The following is a 23,007-nucleotide window of genomic DNA, read 5'->3' as shown; positions in this document are numbered from 1 at the left end:
AGGGTCACCACCATATTGTTAAACATTACAGTGTCGGTTCAACAACTTTGACCTTTGTAAAGATTTCCTTCCAGCAGAGCTGGAGTTACTATTACGTGAGAATTAAGTCTCAAGAAGAGGAACATTATTATTATTATTATTATTATTATTATTATTATTATTATTATTATTATTATTATTATTATTTTTATAACACAGAGCCTTAAACTCGTGTGGGTTATACAGTCTGCACCCTGATATGAGAGACAGCCATAGTGTGCCCGTCTTCAGTGTCAGAAGCACAGGAAAAAATACCTGTTGGAAAAAGCCACAGCAAAGGCTCGCTAAAAGATCTCTGTAATATATTATTATCTATTATTATCTAAATTTTATCAACATATCGCTTCTGGGTCTAGCTTAATGACAGCTTATGCTACAAAGCTTGCGATTGTAAAGAATTGCTAAACAGGTCTACGAGGGGTAAACAGGATCTGAACACGTTCACAGTCAATTCGAAGGCCATTAAGTTGGGGATGGGGTGAGTGGGAACTGATGCCAAGAAATGCAGTAGACAGAGACAGTCAGTTTGCAATGTTTTGCTTAGTACAGAGAGTTATCAAGTGTTTTTTGGTTGAAAGTGTGTGTGTGTGAGAAGCATGTTTTTGTAACACTGGGAGATTATACGGGGAGGCGGCGGAGGAGGAGGAGGAGGAGAATGAGGAGGAGAAGGAGGAGTAGGAGGAGGAGGAGGAGGAGGAGGTGGTGGAGGTGGAGGAGGAGGAGGAGGAGGAGGAGGAGGAGGAGGAGGATGCAAAAGTGACCTTGAACTTTGCTGGACCAGAATGCTAAATTATGCAAACGAATTTACTGCATATTTCTTTGTAAATATGGATGATGATAATGATGATTTTATTACTTTCTCCTCCTTCTTTTACTTCTGATACTACTACTGCTGTTATTACTGCTGCTACTGCTGCTACTGCTGCTGCTACTGCTGCTGCTACTGCTGCTGCTGCTACTACTGTTGCTACTACTGCTGCTACTGCTGCTGCTACTGCTGCTGCTACTACTACTGCTGTTTGCTGCTGCTCCTCTAACGCGCTCATTGCTGACTACTACTACACTACACTGCCTTGCTGCGCTACACTACTTGCACGCTGCACGCTACCATTGCGCTACACTGACCACTCTGCTGCCACTACACCTGCTACCATTGCTGCTGCACCTGACTAACGACTTATATGTAACGCCGAAGAACATATTACAGTCTTTAAGAGCGAGACCAACACCTGGACCAGTGTTGCGGAGACCAACACCTGGACCAGTGATGCGGGGACCAACACCTGGACCAGTGTTGTAGAGAACAACACCTGGGCCAGTGTTGTGGAGAACAACACCTGGACTAGTGTTGTGGAGAACAACACCTGGACCAGTGTTGTGGAGAACAACACCTGGACCGGTGTTGTGGAGAACAACACCTGGACCGGTGTTGTGGAGAACAACACCTGGACCAGTGTTGTGGAGAACAACACCTGGACCAGTGTTGTGGAGAACAACACCTGGACCAGTGTTGTGGAGAACAACACCTGGACCAGTGTTGTGGAGAACAACACCTGGACCGGTGTTGTGGAGAACAACACCTGGACCAGTGTTGCGGAGAACAACACCTGGACCGGTGTTGTGGAGAACAACACCTGGACCAGTGTTGTGGAGAACAACACCTGGACCAGTGTTGTGGAGAACAACACCTGGACCAGTGTTGTGGAGAACAACACCTGGACCAGTGTTGTAGAGAACAACACCTGGACCAGTGTTGTGGAGAACAACACCTGGACCAGTGTTGTGGAGAACAACACCTGGACCAGTGTTGTGGAGAACAACACCTGGACCGGTGTTGTGAAGAACAACACCTGGACCAGTGTTGTGGAGAACAACACCTGGACCAGTGTTGTAGAGAACAACACCTGGACCAGTGTTGTGGAGAACAACACCTGGACCAGTGTTGTAGAGAACAACACCTGGACCAGTGTTGTAGAGAACAACACCTGGACCAGTGTTGTGGAGAACAACACCTGGACCAGTGTTGTGGAGAACAGCACCTGAACCAGTGTTGTGGAGAACAACACCTGGACCAGTGTTGTGGAGAACAACACCTGGACCAGTGTTGTAGAGAACAACACCTGGACCAGTGTTGTAGAGAACAACACCTGGACCAGTGTTGTAGAGAACAACACCTGGACCAGTGTTGTAGAGACCAACACCTGGACCAGTGTTGTGGAGAACAACAAGTGGACCAGTGTTGTAGAGAACAACACCTGGACCAGTGTTGTGGAGAACAACACCTGGACCAGTGTTGTAGAGAACAACACCTGGACCAGTGTTGTAGAGAACAACACCTGGAGCAGTGTTGTAGAGAACAACACCTGGACCAGTGTTGTGGAGAACAACACCTGGACCAGTGTTGTAGAGAACAACACCTGGACCAGTGTTGTAGAGAACAACACCTGGACCAGTGTTGTGGAGAACAACACCTGGACCTGTGTTGTAGAGAACAACACCTGGACCAGTGTTGTGGAGAACAACACCTGGACCAGTGTTGTGGAGAACAACACCTGGACCAGTGGTGTGGAGAACAACACCTGGACCAGTGCTGTGGAGAACAACACCTGGACCAGTGTTGTAGAGAACAACACCTGGACCAGTGTTGTAGAGAATAACACCTGGACAAGTGTTGTAGAGAAAAACACCTGGACCAGTGTTATAGAGAACAACACCTGGACCAGTGTTGTGGAGAATAACACCTGGACCAGTGTTGCAGAGAACAACACCTGGACCAGTGTTGTGGAGAACAACACCTGGACCAGTGTTGTAGAGAACAACACCTGGACCAGTGTTGTGGAGAACAACACCTGGACCAGTGTTGTAGAGAACAACACCTGGACCAGTGTTGTAGAGAACAACACCTGGACCAGTGTTGTAGAGAACAACACCTGGACCAGTGTTGTAGAGAACAACACCTGGACCAGTGTTGTGGAGAACAACACCTGGACCAGTGTTGTAGAGAACAACACCTGGACCATGGACCAGTGATGCGGAGACCAACACCTGGACCAGTGATGCGGGGACCAACACCTGGGCCAGTGTTGTGGAGAACAACACCTGAACAACACCTAGTGTTGTGGAGAACAACACCTGGACCAGTGTTGTGGAGAACAACACCTGGACCGGTGACCAACACCTTGTTGGAGAACAACACCTGGACCAGTGTTGTGGAGAACAACACCTGGACCAGTGTTGTGGAGAACAACACCTGGACCAGTGTTGTGGAGAACAACACCTGGACCAGTGTTGTGGAGAACAACACCTGGACCAGTGTTGTGGAGAACAACACCTGGACCAGTGTTGTGGAGAACAACACCTGGACCAGTGATGCGGGAGAACAACACCTGGACCAGTGTTGCGGAGAACAACACCTGGACTGGTGTTGTGGAGAACAACACCTGGACCAGTGTTGTGGAGAACAACACCTGGACCAGTGTTGTGGAGAACAACACCTGGACCAGTGTTGTGGAGAACAACACCTGGACCAGTGTTGTAGAGAACAACACCTGGACCAGTGTTGTGGAGAACAACAGCTGGACCAGTGTTGTGGAGAACAACACCTGGACCAGTGTTGTGGAGAACAACACCTGGACCAGTGTTGTGGAGAACAACACCTGGACCAGTGTTGTGGAGAACAACACCTGGACCAGTGTTGTAGAGAACAACACCTGGTCCAGTGTTGTGGAGAACAACACCTGGACCAGTGTTGTAGAGAACAACACCTGGACCAGTGTTGTAGAGAACAACACCTGGACCAGTGTTGTGGAGAACAACACCTGGACCTGTGTTGTAGAGAACAACACCTGGACCAGTGTTGTGGAGAACAACACCTGGACCAGTGTTGTGGAGAACAACACCTGGACCAGTGGTGTGGAGAACAACACCTGGACCAGTGCTGTGGAGAACAACACCTGGACCAGTGCTGTGGAGAACAACACCTGGACCAGTGTTGTAGAGAACAACACCTGGACCAGTGTTGTAGAGAATAACACCTGGACCAGTGTTGTAGAGAAAAACACCTGGACCAGTGTTATAGAGAACAACACCTGGACCAGTGTTGTGGAGAATAACACCTGGACCAGTGTTGCAGAGAACAACACCTGGACCAGTGTTGTGGAGAGCAACACCTGGACCAGTGTTGTAGAGAACAACACCTGGACCAGTGTTGTAGAGAACAACACCTGGACCAGTGTTGTAGAGAACAACACCTGGACCAGTGTTGTAGAGAACAACACCTGGACCAGTGTTGTAGAGAACAACACCTGGACCAATGTTGTAGAGAACAACACCTGGACCAGTGTTGTGGAGAACAACACCTGGACCAGTGTTGTAGAGAACAGCACATGGACCAGTGTTGTGGAGAACAACACCTGGACCAGTGTTGTAGAGAACAACACCTGGACCAGTGTTGTAGAGAACAACACCTGGACCAGTGTTGCAGAGAACAACACCTGGACCAGTGTTGTGGAGAACAACACCTGGACCAGTGTTGTGGAGAACAACACCTGGACCAGTGTTGTAGAGAACAACACCTGGACCAGTGTTGTAGAGAACAACACCTGGACCAGTGTTGTAGAGAACAACACCTGGACCAGTGTTATAGAGAACAACACCTGGACCAGTGTTGTGGAGAATAACACCTGGACCAGTGTTGCAGAGAACAACACCTGGACCAGTGTTGTGGAGAGCAACACCTGGACCAGTGTTGTAGAGAACAACACCTGGACCAGTGTTGTAGAGAAAAACACCTGGACCAGTGTTGTAGAGAACAACACCTGGACCAGTGTTGTAGAGAACAACACCTGGACCAGTGTTGTAGAGAACAACACCTGGACCAGTGTTGTGGAGAACAACACCTGGACCGGTCACAGGTATGCGGATGACGCTGTTTGTACCTGGATACGACTTAATGACTTTCATTTAACCTCACGTTCAAAACTCACCTGTTCTGTTGCTAAGTTATTGTGTGTGTGTGTGTGTGTGTGTGTGTGTGTGTGTGTGTGTGTGTGTGTGTGTGTGTGTGTGTGTGTGTGTGTTTGTGTGTTTTTATCTTAGTGCACGAAATGCTGATCGTCTGTAAGTGCTAAATTCGTTTATCACTAGAAGTGAAGGCTCGCTCCTCCGTTGGGTAATTAGTTGGGTTAGTAGCGCACTCAGCTCACACACTGAGGTCTGAGGTTCGATCCCCGGTACGGGTGGAAAACGTTAAGATACCTGCTGTCCATGTTCACACTGAGGGATGTGCACATCTCAGTGGGTGTACACTGAGGGATGTGCACAACTCAGCGTATATAGACTGAGGGATGTGCACAACTCAGTGTATATACAATGAGGGATGTGCACATCTCAGTGTATATACACTGAGGGATGTGCACATCTTAGTGAGTATACAATGAGGGATGTGCACATCTCATTGTATATACACTGAGGGATGTGCACATCTCAGTGAGTATAGACTGAGGGATGTGCACATCTCATTGTATATACACTGAGGGATGTGCACATCTCAGTGAGTATACAATGAGGGATGTGCACATCTCAGTGAGTATACAATGAGGGATGTGCACATCTCATTGTATATACACTGAGGGATGTGCACATCTCAGTGAGTATACAATGAGGGATGTGCACATCTCAGTGAGTATACACTGAGGGATGTGCACATCTCAGTGTATATATGCTGAGGGATGTGCACATCTCAGTGAGTATACAATGAGGGATGTGCACATCTCAGTGAGTATACAATGAGGGATGTGCACATTTCATTGTATATACACTGAGGGATGTGCACATCTCAGTGAGTATAGACTGAGGGATGTGCACATCTCAGTGAGTATAGACTGAGGGATGTGCACATCCCTCATTCTATATACACTGAGGACCATCAGGACTAAAGCAGTACATTAAAATTTTGATTTTCCACTTTTAAGGGTTTCGTTATTATTATTATTATTATTATTATTATTATTATTATTATTATTATTATTGCACATTATAATTATTATAAGAACGCGGAAAATGTACACAGCTTAACCGTCCCTAAGATATAGTTGCGTGAGGTAGGTCGTAACATTGGAACATGTTCCTTAGAAAATCCCTCATATCAGGGCGCAGTCTTTCTTTACTGGCCATGAACGTTCAGATTTGAACGCTGCAGCGTAGGCCAGCTTCTAGATCCGAACGGTGATGCATTGGGAAGGGCTGGATTTGACTGGATCAGCAGGATTATTGAGGTTAAAATTCCTGGGCAGAGTTAAGAATGGCTTAGGCAGATACACACACACACACACACACACACACACACACACACACACACACACACACACACACACACACACACACACATGTACGTTTTATTATTAAAAGGACATAGGGGATAATACAAAGAATTTATCAGAGATAAACAAAAAGGCAATGATACCAGTTATTTTGGAAACAACAAGAGCAACACCAACAACAGCAAAGATAACAGCAGCAACAGAAAAGGCAACAGAAACAACAGTAAATGCAACAGCAAAGGCAGCAGCAAAAATAGCAACAACAGCAGTAATAACAGCAATAACAACAGCAAAAACAACAATAGTAACAGCAACAACAGAAATGGAAACAACAGCAATAATAACAGCAGCAACAAGACTCACGAAATCGTAATGACACGATTGCAAACAAACCATACCACGGGTGGGAATAGAACCCGCGGTCAGAGTCTCAAAACTCCAGACCGTCGCGTTAGCCACTGGAACAGCTAGCCACAATAAGATTCGTCCAACTAGGTATATTTCTACACCATAGGAAGGTTAGCATAGAAATATACCTAGTTGGACGAATCTTATTGTGGCTAGCTGGTCCAGTGGCTAACGCGACGGTCTGGAGTTTTGAGACTCTGACCGCGGGTTCAAATCCCGACCGTAGTATGGTTCGGTTAGCAGCAACAACCACAACAACAACAGCAATTCAATCATACCCACTAACAAAACCCACTAACAAAAGCACAAACCGTACCTTCCTGTAGTCAGTGTGTACTACTAACAGTCTCAGCATCTAGAACCAGCTAGTCGCTAGTTACAGGAAGACCTAGTAACTAGTTACCAGTAAAGAGAGTGTACTAGTAACATCTCCAACGTCTAGTACCATCTAGTTACTAGTGGACTATGACGTAGTTTCGATGAGGCAGCGTCAACAACTGGGTGAAATGCGTAGTGTAGTATACAGGAGTTTTTCCGAGGAAATCGTGAGATATGCAGCATCCTCTCTCTCCCTCGCTGGAAAATTCAGATTTTGCATCGTAATTCTTGCCAGAAAGACTCGATCCAGTCATTTTTTTGTCTTATAGATTTAATAGCCTATATTTTTATAGATATGATTATTTAGTCGTATAAACCAAATCAGTTGGGACTGCGTCATATTTTGAGGGAGCTGGTATGATAGGGATGGTATTTAAATCGAAATGTTAATGCTTTTACTAAGAGCGAATGGCAATAATGGACGAGTTATGACGTCACTTTACGTCACAACTCGCTCCAGCCAATCCCGAGAAGTTCCTTCAATTTCTCATTATTTGGGCGTTTTCAGCGAATAAATTAATATTTGTACGAGAAATGCAAAAATACAAAATTCCATTTTTCTTTTAATGTTTCAATAATATTAATTGTCAATAGAAACCTTGAAAGTTATATTAAATATTGGTTTTATATTTATATTAATGTACTTTTTCTTGTTCCTGGGATTAATTAGTCTATAATAATTTTAAAAATGGATTTTAACCTTTAATAATAACGGAAAGAAAAGAAATAGTGTACCTGGAACGTTGGGAAGAGAACGAAGCGGAGACAAACAGGACGAACTGGATGGTAAATGAACACTCGTAGTGTTCCCTTTACCCCCCCCCCCCGGAGAAAGCCCTCAACAGATGGCAGCACCAGTCGCTGTCCCTCCCCCTCCCTAGGACGCAACTCCCCGGAATCCCCACAGCAGATCCCCCTCCACCAACACCATACCCCTCCCCTACCACAGGACCCCCCTCCCCTACAAGAGAACCCCTGCCCCCCACCCCTCCCGTCACTCCAGCCTCCCTCAGTATAAACAAATGACGCAACACGTCCAATGTACCATAGCTAACTCCCGCGGAGTTAGCTATCTCTCGCTCACCCAATTAAGGCAACTAATTACCCTCATCCAGTGAGAATGTGCTTGAAAAATCACCTTAAGATAATTTGGACTGGATGAAACCTTACCTCCAAAAAATAAAATATTTATTGTACGTCTGGCAGGGGTGGCCCAGGGACGTTCATTGTGAGTGCAACAAGGACATAAAATTCACACTCCATTCATTCATTTTGCCTCAAAATTCCTTAAAAACAATCCCGATACAGGCCAAAATGGGTGAGGAAAGGGGGGGGCGGGAACTCATGTATCACTCTGCCATAATCCCCTCATGAATCTGTTATAATAAACTAGAATTTACGTCTAAAAAAAAAAAGTCTGAAAAACGAGATGCGAGCACAAGTTATATAACCAAAGGAATGTGAATAAAATGATTGATTGGTGAGGCGGTGACCTGACTGGACCAGCCTGACCCAAAATGACCTAAGATGACCCGTGGAGGCACTGTGGTGCCTCACGAAGACGCGTTACTTAGAATATATGTTACGTATTATGTGAATGTTATGCAAATATGCTGTATGTTATCAAGCAGGTGTGGAAATCACATCTGAACATCTTTCCAGAGCGGGTGCAACTCTAGTTGGTCGGTGGAAATAATGGGGACCCCAGTAGATGCCAGTGGAAATAATGGGGCCCCAGTGGATACCAATGGAAATAATGGGGACCCCAGTAGATGCCAGTGGAAATAATGGGGCCCCAGTGGATACCAATGGAAATAATGGGGACCCCAGTAGATGCCAGTGGAAATAATGGGGCCCCAGTGGATACCAATGGAAATAATGGGGACCCCAGTAGATGCCAGTGGAAATAATGGGGACCCGAGTAGATGCCAGTGGAAATAATGGGGCCCCAGTGGATACCAATGGAAATAATGGGAACCCCAGTAGATGCCAGTGGAAATAATGGGGCCCCAGTGGATACCAATGGAAATAATGGGGACCCATATGGAAATAATGAAAGTAATGGGGACTCCAATAGAAGTATTATGGGGACCCCCAATGGAAGTAAGTCAATAGGAATAATGAGGACCCCAGTAGATGCCAGAGGAAATAATGGGGACCCCAGTAGATGCCAGTGGAAATAATGGAACCCCAGTGGATACAAATGGAAATAATGGGAACCCCAGTAGATGCCAGTGGAAATAATAGGACCCCAGTGGATACCAATGGAAATAATGGGAACCCCAGTAGATGCCAGTGGAAATAATAGGACCCCAGTGGATACCAATGGAAATAATGGGGACCCATATGAAAATAAGTCAATGAAAGTAATGGGGACCCCAATAGAAGTATTATGGGGACCCCCAATGGAAGTAAGTCAATAGAAATAATGGGGACCTCAGTGGATGTCAGTGGAAATAATGGGGACCCCCAGTGGAAATAAGTCACACTGGTGTACTGTGTTATGTTGGGATGAATGAACATGTAAATAATACCATTGTACACTTAGGTACACTGTAATTTTTAAGAGTACCCATGGAGAAAATAAAAGCGTATATGCGGCCAGTAGCAACATCCTGGTTGATCAGGCCCTGATCCACCGTGAGACCTGGTCAAAGAGTGGGTTGCGGGGGCGTTGGCCACCGGAATAACCTCCAGGTAGACTCCAGGTGGACTCCAGGTAGACTCCAGGTGGACTCCAGGTAGACTCCAGGTGGACTCCAGGTAGACTCCAGGTGGACTCCAGGTAGACTCCAGGTGGACTCCAGGTAGACTCCAGGTGGACTCCAGGTAGACTCCAGGTAGACTCCAGGTGGACTCCAGGTAGACTCCAGGTAGACTCCAGGTGGACTCCAGGTAGACTCCAGGTGGACTCCAGGTAGACTCCAGGTAGACTCTAGGTGGACTCCAGGTAGACTCCAGGTGGACTCCAGGTAGACACCAGGTAGACTCCAGGTGGACTCCAGGTAGACTCCAGGTAGACTCCAGGTGGATTCCAGGTAGACTCCAGGTGGACTCCAGGTAGACTCCAGATGGACTCCAGGTAGACTCCAGGTAGACTCCAGGTGGACTCCAGGTAGACTCCAGGTAGACTCCAGGTGGACTCCAGGTAGACTCCAGGTAGACTCCAGGTAGTCTCCAGGTAGTCTCCAGGTAGTCTCCAGGTAGTCTCCAGGTAGTCTCCAGGTAGTCTCCAGGTAGACTCCAGGTAGACTCCAGGCAGGTACATGCTGACATACAATACAATATCGGCTCCTTCACCCGCCCCGGGATCTAACCCGAGTTCTTCTGTTGTGAACTGAAGAGGCTTCCACTGAAGTACAGAAAGTTGTCCTCTAAATCGTCTAAATAATAACGAGAGAAACGGGGATAATTTTGAAACGTAAAGTTCAAAATCAAAACTCGTGTTAGAGCGCACAAGTTTCTTTTCAATTTGCTAGGAGAGCGCTAAGCCCGCAGGGGAACATAGAACGCCTGGGGGAATGGGTGGCAGTCAGAGTTGATCCTAGGAAGAAGAGTAGCCCCATCTTCTGGAATAATTCACAGTCACAGTACAGTGACTGGAATAATTCACAGTCACAGGACAGTGAGTGTAATAATTCACAGTCACAGGACAGTGAGTGGAATAATTCACAGTCACAGTACAGTGAGTGGAATAATTCACAGTCACAGGACAGTGAGTGGAATAATTCACAGTCACAGTACAGTGAGTGGAATAATTCACAGTCACAGTACAGTGAGTGGAATAATTCACAGTCACAGTACAGTGACTGGAATGATTCACAGTCACAGGACAGTGAGTGGAATAATTCACAGTCACAGTACAGTGACTGGAATAATTCACAGTCACAGTACAGTGAGTGGAATAATTCACAGCCACAGTACAGTGACTGGAATGATTCACAGTCACAGGACAGTGAGTGGAATAATTCACAGTCACAGTACAGTGACTGGAATAATTCACAGTCACAGTACAGTGAGTGGAATAATTCACAGTCACAGTACAGTGAGTGGAATAATTCACAGTCACAGTACAGTGAGTGGAATAATTCACAGTCACAGTACAGTGAGTGGAATAATTCACAGTCACAGGACAGTGAGTGGAATAATTCAGTCACAGGACAGTGAGTGCAATAATTCACAGTCACAGGACAGTGAGTGGAATAATTCACAGTCACAGTACAGTGAGTCGAATAATTCACAGTCACAGCACAGTGACTGGAATAATTCACAGTCACATTACAGTGAGTGGAATAATTCACAGTCACAGCACAGTGACTGGAATAATTCACAGTCACAGTACAGTAACTGGAATAATTCACAGTCACAGTAGAGTGACTGGAATAATTCACAGTCACAGTAGAGTGACTGGAATAATTCACAGTCACAGTAGAGTGACTGGAATAATTCAGTCACAGTACAGTGACTGGAATAATTCACAGTCACAGTAGAGTGACTGGAATAATTCACTGTCACAGTACAGTGACTGGAATAATTCACAGTCACAGTAGAGTGACTGGAATAATTCACAGTCACAGTAGAGTGACTGGAATAATTCACCGTCACAGTACAGTGATTGGAATAATTCAGTCACAATAGAGTGACTGGAATAATTCAGTCACAGTAGAGTGACTGGAATAATTCACAGTCACAGTAGAGTGACTGGAATAATTCACAGTCACAGTAGAGTGACTGGAACAATGCACAACCAGTCACCACTTTGTGAGTTTCGCTTTGTTGTTTCTTGATGAGGGTCCAGGACCAGCAGATACACTTGATGGTCCAGGACCGGCCGAATTATCGCCTAAATTTTCTCTCCTAACTGTTGCAATTTAACCCAACAGGATTATAATAATCCTACAGGATTGTAGTTAATCCTACAGGATTTTGATCATCCTACAGGATTACGCTAATCCTGGAGATTTATTTCCCCGAAATTTCTCGGTAATAAAAGTAAATACAGAGAAATGTTCAAAATATTGTGCAAAAAAAATTTAATAGTCGGAAGCGCTAAACCCACAGGGGACCAGACAGCATCAGGGACATTGGGGAGCTGAATCTGGCATGATTCTGGGAAAGGGGAGGGCGGCTCCGCTGCTCTGGATCGAGAGCCCTTCGCCCGGCGTCAAGGCATCCCCCGGCGACTTAAGAATGAACTTCCGGTGAAAGACTCGCCAAAATTCCCCTGTGTTGGCCCCGTGCACCCCCTGGGGCCGGGTCACCACCGGGGACCGGCCATTGAGCGAGTGTTACTTTACAGTCACCAATCTCCACCGCTGCTGCTCTGCTACTTACGTCACTACACGTCACACTTAGCTGCCAGCAACGTTCGCTTCCAAGCTTTAATATCGACGCACCTCCTGCAACGCCCTGAAAACGTATTTCGCGTATGCAAAATACGAGAATTATTGTAACATATATGTGATTTTTTTTTTAATTCTCTCGAGGTCACTATGTCAGTGTGTCTCATCAAGAAGCGTTGCCATCGTATTGCAGCAGATGTAAATAATTTCTACGTTAAAATGTATATAATTTCGTGTTAATTAGCCGGGATGTAGACATCACCAGATGCCCACACTTGTAACTTACGTCTTCGTCTTCCGACGTTCGCTGATAGAATAACTCCCCCCGAGATCAGTGTATAACAACTGCGCATGCGCTGGCCGACCGACACATATATATTGGTAGCTCTGCGGGATTTCTTCAGTACTCCACTAGCGGTTCTCCTGGTCAGAGCTCAGGCGAGAGACTAATTTGTTCTACTATAGAGTAACCTTTGGATCTCTCGTACTGCGACTGAAGAACATTTTCCAACTAGTGGTAGTGATTTGAAAGGCACAACGGCGGCCTTTGCAGATTATTCGTGTGAGTGGGGTGACAATCTCGGCGCGCTGGACGAGTCTAGGTACGGAGCGGGCGTCTCGCCATGCCCACAGAGCAATATGGAGTCTCCACAGCTGTATGATAGTGCCGACTACAACAAGAAGAGTGTGGCTAGTGCTGTCAAGGTCAAAGGCAGCAACCTGTTGTACCCAGGAGACGACTACAGTGACCTGGCGGAACTGAGCGCGCCGGAGATATCCCTCGACCTACATAACCTCATTGACGACTCCCAGTTCAACGAAGGCCTCATTCAGGACATCCAGGGCCTGAGTGTGGACAAGAGCACCGCCCACCGAGGACTAGGCGTTAACAGTATGTACAATCCTCTAGCCTACCTACCCCAGCCCGTCCACGGGGCAACCCAGTTCGACCGACAGTACCCAGATCGAAGTCAGTTAGATCGACGGGTCATCAAAGAAGAGCCACATGAGAGCCAACAAGAGGTGGCGGCCCACGAATACAGTGCCTGTGCCAGAGTGAGTGCCAGCGGCTACGGTGCTCACTACGCGGGAGTACCAGCTTACTCCAGCATGACACCAACCACCATACCAGGAGCCGACAGCTTATGCAGATCGCCGCTTAAGTCCCCAAACGGAGGCAAAATAATGCCTGGGTGCAAGAAGAATGTTGATAAGGGTAGTGATGAGTATAAGCGAAGACGAGAGAGGAATAACATCGCCGTCAGGAAAAGCAGGGAGAAGGCGAAAGCCAGAACCCGGGAGACGGAAGAAAAAGTGAAGGTAAGAATTCCTTGCCAGTGTCACGCCTCTTGTTCTGTTAAGTTCTAACTCAGATTAGTTCTGGGACAGGATTCTTACCTCGTCTTCGCTTGTACTCGTCCCCACCCTTGTCAACGTTCTCCTTGCAATATCTTTCTAGATAATTTTCAAGCATTACACAGCTAAGATAATTCTGTCATTCTTGCAATGGCTACCTCCAAGCACAGCAGCACTACTCACTATACTAGGCGAAATTAGTGTAAAATTAACCTAATTTACTGTCAGACGTGAACTTGTGTTTATTTTAATTGTCATGTCTGAAATTAAACATGACGAGAGACACTACAGGATGTAGCTGAAGTAAAGCGGAAAAAATGGTTCCAGGAAATACTTGTGTAAAGCCAAGTTTCCTGAGCATCCCAGAGATGTGTCAGGTGTGGGCGGGCGCGTGTTTGCCTACGTGTGTGGAAAGTGTGGGAAGTGTGCTTATTTATATGGCTCCTGTGTGTGTGTGTGTGTGTGTGTGTGTGTGTGTGTGTGTGTGTGTGTGTGTGTGTGTGTGTGTGTGTGTGTGTGTGTACTTATATATGGTCGATTCACAGCTCCTGGCCTCGCGTGTCTCACTGGGATTGCTTTGGTGTTTGTGTGGGTGGTATTGTGTTTGTGTGTGGGGGAGTGTGGGTGGATGGGAGTGGGTGTTTGTGTATTTAACTGGTTTGTAGTTATAAGAGAAAATTTGTGTTGGTAGAGCTCTTGTCTTGAAATTGTAAATGTTTGTTCAAAATTGGCAGTGATTGGTTCTGACTACTTCATATCTCTCACCACAAATTGTGTGTGTGTGTGTGTGTGTGTGTGTGTGTGTGTGTGTGTGTGTGTGTGTGTGTGTGTGTGTGTGTGTGTGTCGGACACGTGGAAGTTATTGGAGCCTTGTTTACGTCGCTCTGGGTGTGGGATAACACTGAAGATTGGAATCAAATCCCTATCAGGATCAGACTTGCAAACAAGCACAAGACTGCCTGTTGAGGGTTGCGGGCCTGCATGATTCAGCGTGTGCGTTCGTGTGTGTGTGTGTGCACGTGTGTGTGCGTGTACGTATGTGCGCTCTGGCGGTGGGCGGGCCCAGACTGGGCTGCCAAATGTCGCCGGGCTGGGAAGTGTGCCGAGGCGGACCTACGTGTAAATTACCTTTCATTTGGATTGTAGGAGGTGAGGTGGGCTTACGAGCAGGCCCAGTGTGTTGACGTCAGTGTTTGGAGTTATGACGATGGGAGGAGAGGGGGAGGGACGATTGAGAGGGGGCGATTAAGGAGGGGGAGTAGTAACTTCCACCTTTCACCTGTGATCTCCTAGGAAGTTCCTTCTTGACTCAGTGAATTCTTGGGGCGGGGGTGACTCATACCTTGTATATTCATGGTTTGCTAGTACTAGATGAGTCACGGGTGATCAGTGCTACTAGGTGCTGGAGGTGGTCAATAATCTGTAGCTCTCCCAGGTTAGGTTAAATCAATAATAATGCTGGTATAGTGATACATAAAGTCAATACTGAGTAGGTACTGCTGTCCTGTCTTCAACACTGAAACAATAATAATGATGACGATAATATTAGAAATAAATAATTAACACTTAATACTGTTAGGTGATCAGTTAATTAGAATGAGGGAAGAACTGTGTCCTCGCTTAGCTTGGACAGTTAAAATATGTATCGCTTATTAACCGCCTTGAACGAACCGAACTAACATGACGTTCTCTTCTCGTATTACAGAAACTTGTGATGGACAACGATAGACTAAGTAAGAAATGTGAGCTACTTAGCAAAGAGGTGGCGGTCTTCCGCTCCTTGCTTGCCAACGTCCACTGCCTACCTGAGCACATGCAACGGGAACTCCGCAAGCAAGTCGAGGCCTTCAGTCAACAACACCAGCATCTTATCAACATGTGATGCCGGCAGCTCCGCACCCGCACCGAAGACCCTGCAGCCTGCGGCAGCGCCAGCAGCAGCGGTGGTGGTATTGAGTGTATCACTACTACGCCGCGGTACACCAGCCTTTAGTTTAGGTCTGACCTCCAATACACCGTAGCGCTGGCGCGGGTGGGTGAGAAAGAAGAAAAAAAAGAGGCGTGCCAGCAGGTTTGGACATGCCCTTAGGTGCAGCAGCAAGGAAGAGGGGGGTGTGGGTGGCCAGCTAGTCACTGTTTCACTGTCCCGGACCGCTATCAGGCCCCTCCACGTCCGGCTTCCACCGAGGCTGGATCAGACGACGGATAAGACCTCAAACACGCCTCTCCAGGTCTCTCCTCAACGGGGCTGGACTAGACGAAGGATAAACACCTCACCTTTCAGAGGACCTACCCCGAGACGGCATATATTATATACCAGGGGCGTCGCCCCAGTGCTTACCCTCAGCCTCTTACTGTCTCTCGTCGGAAGTGTATATATTTAACTACAAGTTAGAGCCTAAGTTATATGGGGCAGAGACGGTGGTAATAGCAGAGGGAGGGCCAGGGGCGCGCCGCCCCACCCCTTGTGATAACACGCCTCGGGAACACTCATCCGGCCTCTCCGTTAATAAACTCTATGAGAGACTGATGTGTGCACAACTGAACGTTTTAGACTTTTTAAAAATATATTTTAACGAATAAAATCAAATTTTTGTATGTTTTATTAAGTATAAATAATAAAAAATGTTAATGAAACATATAATATCAATTAAACCCGCATATTTCTAATTTATGAAGATAATATAAGAGCCATATATATATATATATATATATATATATATATATATATATATATATATATATGTATATATATATATATATATATATATATATATATATATATATATATATATATATATATATATATATATATATATATATATATATATATATCTTATACAGATGGTATATAATGTATATATTAAGAGAGATTACCACAATAGACAGTTTTGTTATCTATAAATCTCCACAATATGGCTCAGTTTTCATATGTACATGTTTCTATGAAGTACAAAGTGTAAGACAAACAGAATTTACTTAGACCAGCTCAAAATTTATTATAGACGTCCAATACTTGTGATTAGATGGTTACTGGTTAGATTAACCCAGAGTACTGTATGATAGATGTAAACCACGTACTGTGTAGATAGGGAGCAGTGTACGGGCTGTTTTAGTTCTCTTTTTGTGATGTTGATCGTCAAGTGCAGTTAAGAAGGAATTCCATTGCTCACTTTGAAACCAGACTATGTATATAGCATCTGTTAAGATCACTGTAAGCTGACACGGAGTCCAGCATATTCGTGATGAAGGCTGAGTATGCTGGGGTGCGCTTGTCCATGCCACGTACGCTCACTGCGGTTATCACCGTATGCTCAAAAATTAAAGTGAATTTAAGATGTCAGGACTGTGGTGATGGCACAGCACTGATAAATATGTGCCCAGAACATAACTTTCAAGTTACCAAGTGTTCGTGTGTGAGATCATGTCATAACAACGTGGAGGACAGTGCTTCCTCATAGTGTCCAGGCTGCCATAAATGTTAACGAGAAAACTGAGTAATATATTTCTGGTTATGAGATACAGACTCTAATATTATATATACATATAAATATGAATATACATAAATATAAAAATACCTTACAGGTACATAATGTATTTAATGCAGTGACAGCCTTGAGCAGCTCTTCACAGCATCGTTCCTTCTCTTGCTAGTACCCAGGTAGAGATGAAAACATTACCACGCCCATTAATTTCCCGAATGACGAAGCCTCGGTACATAACACTGAGTAGCCAATGGCATGTTCTCCTACTTTGCAAAACTATTTTTTTTACATGTTTCCGAGGAACATCAATTCAATGAGTGATTTCGAACTAGAAATGGTGATTTTCTTGCCTAACGAGCCACCAACAGAGTTCGAATCGTGTGAGCGACTCCCAGTTCCTCATTCCTGGCCTCGACACTTCACACGACTCTTTCAATTACTTGACTAGGAAATCTGTGCTTCGATACAGTGATACAGTGTTAAGAGTCTTACTGTAGCCTACTGGCTGTGCGAGTGCTCCGAGGACCGTGTTTCTCTATGACCCCAAACGAGTTTAGCATTTTTTTTAATTATATCAATAACAATAACATCAATAATAACAATAACATTGATAATTATAATAATAACGGGAACCTGATTGTCACTTGTCAGTGTTTTAACCTTCATGAAACTGAGGAAATTCATTAGGTACTCCAGAATAGAAACTTTTATGTAGTTGCCTGAATTTCCATTATTGTATTTTCTGTTTAAACACGTAGGTTTTGTATACATAAAAAAAAAGATTTTCCCATGGCACTAATTTTTATACAGCTGAGGAGAATAGTGGTAGAATTATGAGCTAAGAGAGAAAAATATGATGACCCAATATTAAAAAAATTTAAAGGGGGTCTGAAAACCCACCGGGTCTAACTACTGTATTTCATCCCCCTCTTTATTTATATGTGTACATCATTAAAAATCTCTAACCATAGCTGGAGCTGCAGCTTTTTCATCATACTCAAAGATCCTATCCATTCCATTTCAGTGTAATTAATCCATTTTCAAATGTACTGTAAATAAGACAGAATACATATATGTAATACTGTTGTATATTTGAGAAAGTTGCAACCTTATTTTGTGCGTGTGTGTGTGTGTGTGTGTGTGTGTGTGTGTGTGTGTGTGTGTGTGTGTGTGTGTGTGTGTGTGTGTGTGTGTGTGTGTGTGTGTGTGTGTGTTTAGGTATAACTGCTAAATACACATTATCAGGAAGATTTCCGGCCACTTGCTTGGAGTGTGTTTCTGCTTCTTTCAAGTGTCACTTAGGAAGCTAGGATCCCCTACTAGACCATTCCATCATTACTGACACTTCTAGCTCCTGTGCCCACTAAATAGCTTGCTAGAGGTGATTCAGAATTGCTAGTTACCTAATCTTCAATTCTAAAATACCAGTATATTTAACACTCAATTATTTAATAATTATTTATTATTCATTACTTAGTATAAATAATTGCCAAAAATTAATAGAATCTAAAGGAGGAATGGTCTATAATTTCTAAACTTAGGGAGATTACGAGACTTTATATTAACATTGTGACTCAACCCTATGATCATCAATAACTGAAATAATCAATACGGTTCTGTAATAAATCATTGTTTTTTTTTTATCTGCTTGTTGTCATCTTCATGTTCAATTGTTTTCCTTCAAATGTTTACAAAAAAATGTTTTAAAAAAATGTTTGAAAATGTTGACTGAATGATTTTCACCTCCGTTTAACACCCAAGTTATATAATGTCCATCTTTTAATGTTTTGGATCGAAAGGTGTGAAACCATACTGAGGCTGATGTCAACAAAGACACCGGTCCAGAGCATGGTCTTACCGTGACAACGTTTCGCTTAGAGTGAAACGTTCTCACCGTGAAAGCTTATACAGCACCCCCTTTGAATCCTATGATGCCATCTCTATCCAGTCATCCTCTTAGTGCCATCATTATGAATGAGGATGATAGGATGACAATAATCATCATACCGACTGAAAAAAAAATCTATCATCACTATATTGACCAAAGATGGCAAAATAAGGAACGATGTGATTCAGAGAGAGATTTTAATAGACGTGTTCTTTCTGGAGGTCACTTGGGTTGTACTGTTCTGACATACAACTCAGTTGAATATTTATGGTTTAAATGCTGATTACCTCGTTAAGGTTTGTCGTGAAATTCAGTTGATATTGTAATTTTTTTTCCCGTGTAAATTGACACAGCAGAACGCTGTTTTGGAACTGTAATGGTGTGTAATTATGGACAAGGTGGAGGGAACGTCACGTTTGCAGTGGATGTCTTTATTACCGACGTTTCGCCCATACAGTGGGGTTAGTAAAATCCCACATGTGGGCCGAAAGTCGCTAATAAAGCTCTTTACTGCATCCAAGTGCCATTTACTCCAGTAATATTAATACAAAATTCCGTTGCTATTGTTAAAAAAATCATAATTTTCCTGTAGAATTGTGTTCAGGCAGAAACTGTATTTATAAAGCTTCACTACATACTTACTGATAACAACATTGTTCATACTGCTAAATTATGTTAATGGAGATTTATGTTCAACAGGTTATAATTTAACTGATTTATGTATCCATTTGTAACCATAGAAGTATAGAACTATGCTCGTGTTAACACCTTAATTTGTTCACGACTCACGTTTGTAAACAAGCCATGGAACGGGTGGGAGTTAAACCCATAGCGAGTGAGTCGTGCGTAAGCCACTGGGACAATTAATTTGTGCATTATATAATTGGTTTTACAATTGCTAAATTGCTTTTTTCACGAATCGAGGCACAGTTCCTGGCCTCGACTCGAAGCTCTTACAACCCCCCTTCCCAGTGATTTGCGTGGCTACAGTGTTTGGTGCAAACATGTGTTACCACTGAGGTGTAGTGAAACATGGCTGATGTTTAGGAAAACACACAAGTGTTGAGACAGGTAGACAGGGTGCATGTCTTGGTGAAGCCATTGTCTTGAAACACCAGGTAGTGTGTGAGTACAAATTCACTGATGTAGCGATAGTATAAGTGAACTGACTGGTTATGAATCTGTAACCACACTTCACCACGTAGAAACTGAAGAATGTAAGCCGCAACACCGTGGTTGGAACAATTCGTCACTGACCCCCACTCAGTGCCGTGATTACGACTCGGGACTCAGAGGGAATCGTCACCCCAAAATTCCCTCTTCCCCCAAAATATGGGTTAGTGGTGAATTGTCACAGTCAGAGTATTGTGGATTAGTTGTGAAGGAGGTTGCAAGTAAGAACGTAGCAACACTAAGTCCCTGGATGCAGAAATTGCCCTTATTGAGACCTTTGACTTGTGAACAATGCATAGATACAGTTATTGTCCTGGAACAAACATATCGATGTCCTGAAAGATTTTCTTTGTTTATTTTTGGTGTTCCTTTTAGACAAACCGAAGGTGGGCCAAGGTGAGGAAGCAATGCTAACCCATGCAATGTGGAAGAAGGAGGGGGAGACGCCCCCTTCTCTGTGTGTTGTGTGGGGGGCACAGAAAAAATGTTTACTTAATAAAATCTATTTTGATATTTACTGACTTTGTGTTACCCTTCTGGAAGTACTCACAGATGGAATAGTTTTTTTTTTCATTTAAAACCTGTCGTCTCTGGATGAATTATTATTATTATTATTATTATTATTATTATTATTATTATTATTGTTATTATTATTGTCATTATTATTATTATTATTATTATTATTATTATTATTATTATTATTATTATTATTATTGTCATTATTATTATTATTATTATTATTATTATTATTATTATTATTATAAATGAGTCACGTTTCAGATTTCTGGAGAAAACATACTTGTGCGAAACAAAGACTTGTCACAACTTAACTGTGGCGAAACATCGCTAACAGTTAAAGCTCGTTCGCTCCGTGTCTTTTATGTGTTTTCAGTTGTTTAAATACTTTTGTTTCCTCCCTCCCTTCCTACTCTCCCTCCCTTCCTACTCTCCCTCCCTTCCTACTCTCCCTCCCTTCCTACTCTCCCTCCCTTCATACTTTCCCTCCCTTCCTACTCTCCCTCCATCCTTCCTACTCTCCCTCCCTTCCTACTCTCCCTCCCTTCCTACTCTCCCTCACTTCCTACTCTCCCTCCCTTCCTACTCTCCCTCCCTTCCTACTCTCCCTCACTTCCTACTCTCCCTCCCTTCCTACTCTCCCTCCCTTCCTACTCTCCCTCCCTTCCTACTCTCCCTCACTTCCTACTCTCCCTCCCTTCCTACTCTCCCTCACTTCCTACTCTCCCTCCCTTCCTACTCTCCCTCCCTTCCTACTCTCCCTCACTTCCTACTCTCCCTCCCTTCCTACTCTCCCTCCCTTCCTACTCTCCCTCACTTCCTACTCTCCCTCCCTTCCTACTCTCCCTCCCTTCCTACTCTCCCTCCCTTCCTACTCTCCCTCACTTCCTACTCTCCCTCCATCCTTCCTACTCTCCCTCCCTTCCTACTCTCCCTCCCTTCCTACTCTCCCTCCCTTCCTACTCTCCCTCACTTCCTACTCTCCCTCCCTTCCTACTCTCCCTCCCTTCCTACTCTCCCTCCCTTCCTACTCTCCCTAACTTCCTACTCTCCCTCCCTTCCTACTCTCCATCCCTTCCTACTCTCCCTCACTTCCTACTCTCCCTCCCTTCCTACTCTCCTCCCTTCCTACTCTCCCTCCCTTCCTACTCTCCCTCACTTCCTACTCTCCCTCCCTTCCTACTCTCCCTCCCTTCCTACTCTCCCTCCCTTCCTACTCTCCCTCACTTCCTACTCTCCCTCACTTCCTACTCTCCCTCACTTCCTACTCTCCCTCCCTTCCTACTCTCCCTCCCTTCCTACTCTCCCTCACTTCTTACTCTCCCTCACTTCCTACTCTCCCTCACTTCCTACTCTCCCTCCCTTCTTCCCCCCCTTTCCAGCTTCCATTCTTCCCTCCCTTGAAAGGGGGGGGAAGCGCTTTCCCATGGTTATAATAATAATCATAATCATAATGATTGTAATAATAATAATAATAATAATAATAATAATAATAATAATAATAATAATAATGAATCCTCAACTTGTCTTTTTCAACCTGTCTCCCCAACCTGTCTCCCCAACCTGTCTCCCCAGCCTGTCTCCCCAACCTGTCTCCCCAACCTGTCTCCCCAACCTGTCTCCCCAACCTGTCTCCCCAGCCTGTCTCCCCAACCTGTCTCAGCAACCTGTCTCAGCAACCTGTCTCCCCAACCTGTCTCCCCAACCTGTCTCCCCAACCTGTCTCCCCAACCTGTCTCCCCAACCTGTCTCCCAACCTGTCTCCCCCACCTGTCTCCCCAACCTGTCTCCCCCACCTGTCTCCCCAACCTGTCTCCCCAACCTGTCTCCCCATCCTGTCTCCCCAACCTGTCTCCCCAGCCTGTCTCCCCAACCTGTCTCCCCAACCTGTCTCCCCAACCTGTCTCCCCCACCTGTCTCCCCACCTGTCTCCCCAACCTGTCTTGCCACTAGATGAAGGAAGAAAGTAATAAGAGAGAAGCAGAGCAGGAAGCCTGGTCAGGCTCCTCTCAACCCAACCTTCCTCACTCGTAACTAATGGTCAAGCAATGATACTGGTTGACCAGGCAAACACCAGACAAGCCTGGCCTATGGCCGGGCTC

At 44.8% G+C, this 23,007-nt stretch overlaps 1 protein-coding gene across 1 annotated transcript; it reads left to right on the top strand.

Moving 5' to 3' along the window:
- Positions 1 to 12,851: 12,851 nt before the first annotated feature.
- LOC128698827 (CCAAT/enhancer-binding protein) lies at positions 12,852 to 16,480 on the top strand. The gene is made up of 2 exons (XM_053791248.2): positions 12,852 to 13,807; positions 15,549 to 16,480. Exons 1-2 carry the CDS (start codon positions 13,127 to 13,129, stop codon positions 15,723 to 15,725), a joined length of 858 nt encoding a protein of 285 aa, XP_053647223.1. The 5' UTR covers positions 12,852 to 13,126; the 3' UTR covers positions 15,726 to 16,480.
- The last annotated feature ends 6,527 nt before the right edge of the window (positions 16,481 to 23,007 follow it).

This window comes from Cherax quadricarinatus, chromosome 59 (assembly GCF_038502225.1).
Source record: "Cherax quadricarinatus isolate ZL_2023a chromosome 59, ASM3850222v1, whole genome shotgun sequence".
In the NCBI taxonomy this organism is placed as follows: domain Eukaryota; kingdom Metazoa; phylum Arthropoda; class Malacostraca; order Decapoda; family Parastacidae; genus Cherax; species Cherax quadricarinatus.
The sequence above is the reverse complement of the archived record's forward strand: the minus strand, read 5'-3'. Positions and strand labels throughout refer to the sequence as shown.